The sequence below is a fragment of the Gekko japonicus genome, unplaced genomic scaffold, assembly GCF_001447785.1.
Source record: "Gekko japonicus isolate JY-2015 unplaced genomic scaffold, Gekko_japonicus_V1.1 scaffold1466, whole genome shotgun sequence".
In the NCBI taxonomy this organism is placed as follows: domain Eukaryota; kingdom Metazoa; phylum Chordata; class Lepidosauria; order Squamata; family Gekkonidae; genus Gekko; species Gekko japonicus.
Window position 1 is genome coordinate 361,569 of NW_015170929.1, and position 4,937 is coordinate 366,505.

At 49.8% G+C, this 4,937-nt stretch overlaps 1 protein-coding gene across 1 annotated transcript in view; it reads right to left on the reverse strand.

Moving 5' to 3' along the window:
- ANKRD13D (ankyrin repeat domain 13 family member D) overlaps nt 1-3,434 on the reverse strand; it is a 38,107-nt gene extending 34,673 nt beyond the window's left edge. The window contains exons 1-4 of the mRNA XM_015418824.1: nt 3,429-3,434; nt 2,510-2,645; nt 1,591-1,715; nt 880-925 (exon numbers count right to left, since the gene is read on the reverse strand). Of these exons, the coding sequence (XP_015274310.1) occupies nt 880-925; nt 1,591-1,715; nt 2,510-2,645; nt 3,429-3,434 (313 nt within the window). The remainder of the gene's footprint in view (nt 1-879; nt 926-1,590; nt 1,716-2,509; nt 2,646-3,428) is intronic.
- Nucleotides 3,435-4,937: the final 1,503 nt, after the last annotated feature.

Genomic DNA, 4,937 nt, shown 5'->3' on the forward strand with positions numbered 1-4,937 from the left:
GCGGGCTCATCTGACTCGGGCTGCAAGCGGCACTTCTTGGCGCTGTGCGCCGCCGCTGAGACCTCCGCAGCCTCTGCTGTGGACGCACGATCAAACCGCGAAGGCTGATCGGTCCCGGTGCTCTCCCGCGCTCCCGCCGATGCGGCAGTCGCGTTTCCCTCGTCGCCTGAGGAGAAGTCCTCAGGAAGTTCCTTGTCGGCCATCGCTGTTTGTGAGGCCTCTTCAGGTCGACAGACCCCTGTTTAATTTCGCTCCGAGATTGGAGCAAAGGAGAGAAGTTAGAAGGAACCGCCGATGCGGCAGTCGCGTTTCCCTCGTCGCCTGAGGAGAACTCCTCAGGAAGTTCCTTGTCGGCCATCGCTGTTTGTGAGGCCTCTTCAGGTCGACAGACCCCTGTTTAATTTCGCTCCGAGATTGGAGCAAAGGAGAGAAGTTAGAAGGAGTGGAATAAGAAAGTATAACAAGGTAAGAAGGGCAAGGCAGGCTAGAAGGAATAAAAAGTATTTAGGAGTTTTAAACTTTCAAAGTTAGCTAAGCCTAGCTAAATTGTGCTGCTTCTCTCTAGTGAGGCAGGAACAGAACTGGAGATGGGATATTCCAAAGGCACCAACGGGGGGGGGAAATCCACTTCCTGCCTCCCTATTGGCACGGTGGGAATAACCCATGCAGATGTCCTCCGCCTCAGAGGGAGAACTGAGTCAAAGAGCAGGCGCTCATTGGCCCTGAGCTCTGTCCAATGTATTTTGTTGAATTTTCTCATCACTGTACCACACTTGCCTGAGTTCCTAAGGTCTGCTTAAAACTTTTTCCAGGACAGTCATCTCCATTCACCTGCTCTAGCTTCACTCCCAAATGGTGGAATTCCAAGCACTGACTTACCCCAGCTAGTAAACTCCCATTTCATTTCCACATAGAAATCAGGAGCCTGGTGAGACAGAAAACCAGAGAAAGGGACAGGATCAACAGAGACAAGAAAAAAGAGAAGGAACAGCAAATCCCTACTCTCTACATATCGTGTATTTGTACTACTACAGGACATAACCCTAACACTACTAGTCATACTATTCCAATGGGAGTTCAGTGTTAAATTAGATTGTTACTACTAGAAAGCCCAAAAGTGATTCAAATATCCCCGAGGAACCAGAGTTAAAAGGACAGCAATGGCAACCTGGGATTCAGAGTAACTACTTCTGTCATCCTGAAAGTGTATTTTTCAAATGCATCCTCTAAGCCCCTAACTATGGGAGGGATAATGATTTTTTGCAAACTGAAACATGTATTGGAGAACCACAGATAGTGAAACTTCAATGATTCCATACATACGTATTGTAGAGAAGTGAGAGATTTACTGCTGAAACTTCTTGTAGGAGAAGAATTTTGAGTGTTCATTTACAAAAGTGCACCTGCAACCACAGCTTCAGGATAGAGAGAGGGAGATTCTAATAAGATATCCAGGCAAGGCTTCTCCCTCTCTCCTTCTGCTGAGGTTGCTGACAGGAGTCCAAGATGGACATTCCATGGTGGATGAACACTGGAGGGGGATGGAAAATGCTTGGAGATCAAAATCAGCCAGAAGATGACGGCACATACTCTACGTAGTTTGTTGAGAAGTTCTGGGATGCCAGCTAGGCGTTGTGTGGCACGCTGGTAATCACGATACTGGAGCACCAGCTGCACCATTTCTGGGTCTCCTGTGCTCACGGCCTCCTGCAGGACTAAAGCACAGTGGAAAAGAAAATATCAGTATCCGCTTCCTGGAACCACTCCCTGTCCATCTCCCCCTTTATGTCCAATCCAATGTCTCTTTTATCCTCACTGAAAACTGGTAGGAGAGGAGACAGTCTATTGATTTGCCAAAAGGGTATGTCTGACTGCCAAGGGCACAGGAATCCCGCTAACTGTTGCTCAATTCCTGGAGAAACATCTGCCACACAAGGCACACAAAGCAGGGCTCTGGGAACCAAAGCCAGAAAAATCAGGTATCCCGAACAAAACCACAGAAAAGAAGGGGAACATAACTGTTCTATCTCCAAAACAGACAGAATGTATGGGGAAAAAATGTGTACTGGATTCTGGGCCTTCAGTGATGTTGCGCACTCCCCATACCACTGTTCCCTCTAAGCTGAGTTAGTGTGAGCTAGCTCATAGTTTTTTAGTCTCCAGCTCACATATTTTCATCTTCGCTCAGGAAGATGGCTCCAGAGCAAACCATTTTATGCCGTAGCCAAGTCGCTCGCTCACAACTTTAATGCCAACAGCTCACAAAGTAGAATTTTTGCTCACAAGACTCCACAGCTTAGAGGGAACATTGCGGCCACAACCACATCCCTGATGTCTCAAATCATTCTCAACAGCTGCCTTCCCCTGCCCCACTTTCACAATCACCCCTTCCACATTCCCACTCTCCCTTCTGCCTAGAATATAAGGAGCTGTCTTATTCAAGTGGAGAAGCCAGAGGCTGAAGCGTCGCCTGTAGTGCTCCACCACCACCACCACCAAACTCCCATACCTGTCCAGCCACTGCCATTCTCCCGGCCCACGTTGGCATTGTGTCGCAGCAGCACCCGTGCAGACTCCAGGCTCCCCAGGGACACGGCCAGCTCCAGGGGTGTCCGGCCACGTGGGTCCAACATCTCGACATCATGCTGCAAAGGATGATGGGCAGGTTTAAATGTCTGGCTGGTACTTACCTCCAGGGGGAGGCAGGAGGCCTGGGGTTGACTTTGAGCTAGAGTTCAGCCCTGGGAACTGGTTTTTGTGTGTGCCAGAATTCTGCCCCAGGAACGGGAATGCAAATGTCACAATTATTTCACCTAGGACTGTTCCCAGATGCTGCGGTTCTTATTGTTTAAAGAACATATGCAGTTCTAGAACAGTCCGTATATCCGATACACTGATCTCACTGTGAATTGTTATGTAAGATCTCCAGCAGCTTCTTGAAGCTGAAACACACTGATGCTTGGATCCAGAATACATTTTACCTCACTTATTCTTGGGCCTCAGAACTTGGCTTCCAGACAAAAGGACTTCATCTGCCATGGCAATGTGACTTTCTTCTGGGGTTGTTTACTACAAATGGCCATCCTCAGCAATACCCTTCGTCCCTGCACTATAGTGGGGATGGAGACAGGATTGGACTTAGTGTGCTGCAAAGTTAAATGATTTATTTTTAATTTAGGAAAAAATCAGGGAAAAATATTTTTGAAGGGTGGATAATGACAATGGCACATGTTCCTTGAGCTAATTGTCACAAATATTGGAGGCAGGAATCCTTGTTACTAAGAGAGGGATTGCTGGTTTCCAGACCCCTCCTAATGTAATTACTATGACTGGAACAGCCTTTTGACATTTGATCTAATTATCTTCTCTGCCCTTGAAAATAGGGTGCCTACAAGAATGTTTCTGAGCACAGACAGAGTGCCCCTTACCACCATGTTATCTCATTCCCAGCAACCCACGGTGTTTATGATTTGTGGCATGGCTTCCAGGCAGGCAAGAATCTCCATAGGCCTTTGTATACATTAAACTTTAAGCAGGGAGTAACTGGACTCTTTTAGATAAGCACTCTGGTCCTGTAGCTTAGTATGCTGTACCCCTATGTCTTCCTGAAATGCTAGCAGGGCCTTTTTTTACTCTGGAATCCGTTCTAATGTCGGACTTCACAAAGTCGCTAAGCATTCTGAGATATCTGGGGGGGGGGAATGGGGTAGGCAGGCTTCCCCCACTGACCCTGCCAACCCACTCCCATCTCACCTTCCTTCAACCCAGAGCTTCTCCTAAGCTGTGCCGGCCAGTTCCACTCCCAGGTCCCAAGTCCCTTCCACGGTCCATCCTAGCTACACGGAACCGAGGTGCTTAAAGGAAGAACACCTCTGAATACGACACCAGGGAAACAAAACACCAGGGAGACACTTGCTTGTCAGCATTCCACTGGTGCCTGGCGTCATTGGAAACAGAGTGCTGGATGAAGCAAAGAGACTTGTCCAAGACCACAAAGCACAAGGCAGAGGTGGTACCCAGCCACCAAACTAAACATTTGACTCCGCAACTACTGCTGTAACACCCGTTTCACAAAAGACAAACTAGTGAGGCTGAGCACTTGACCACAAACTACCTCTGCTCCATTCTAAGTGGGTGAACAGTAAACACCCAAATCATTTTCCCTTTCTAAAAGAACCACTTTTGACCCAATATTTTCTGTCATGCCTTAAGCCGTGGCCCACGACGACACTCTAAATTGTTTCCTCCCCATCCCCTCCACTCCAGATCCCTCCAGTTTGTAGAGAAAAAACGGAAACAGATTCAGGGAGCTTGGCAAAGAAACGCTGCAGACAAAACACATATGGAACTCACAAGGGATAGTAATGGCGACAAGTGTACGTGACTTTTTTAAAGGTTTACACAAATTTTTAGAGGGCGGCTCTATCCGTAGTTACCAGTCTAGTGGGACCACATGCAGCAAGCTCCATGGCTGTTCCAGGCCTCCACTCCCAAGTCCTGTCCCTCTGGGATCCATCCCCAATGAACTGCTCCTCATAAAGGGAAAAGGGGAAGGGGAAAGGGGGGGGGGGCTGCTCTGAAGCCACCAGTGGCCCCGTCTCCCCCGGTCTTCTTCAGCCCACACTCCGGCCTGATCCCCGTTTCTCACTCAGTTCCGAGCCAGTCGCCAGAGGGGAGACCGGCCTTCTCCCTCCCTCCCTCCCTCCCTCCCCTCAATCACCCCCGCGTCCGAGAAGGAGAGCAGCACAGGCACTCAAGGTCCAGGACGGGCGGGGAGTGCCCGTGTGATGGCCACACAAGGCGGGCGCTGCGGCCACCCGGGGCTCAGGGCTCTTCTCGGCGGGCGGGCGGGGCCGGAGGGGGCCCTGAGACGCTCCTCTCTCGCCTGGCCCGGGGAGGGAGGGAGGGAGGGGCGCCCGTGCCACGTGCCACGTGCC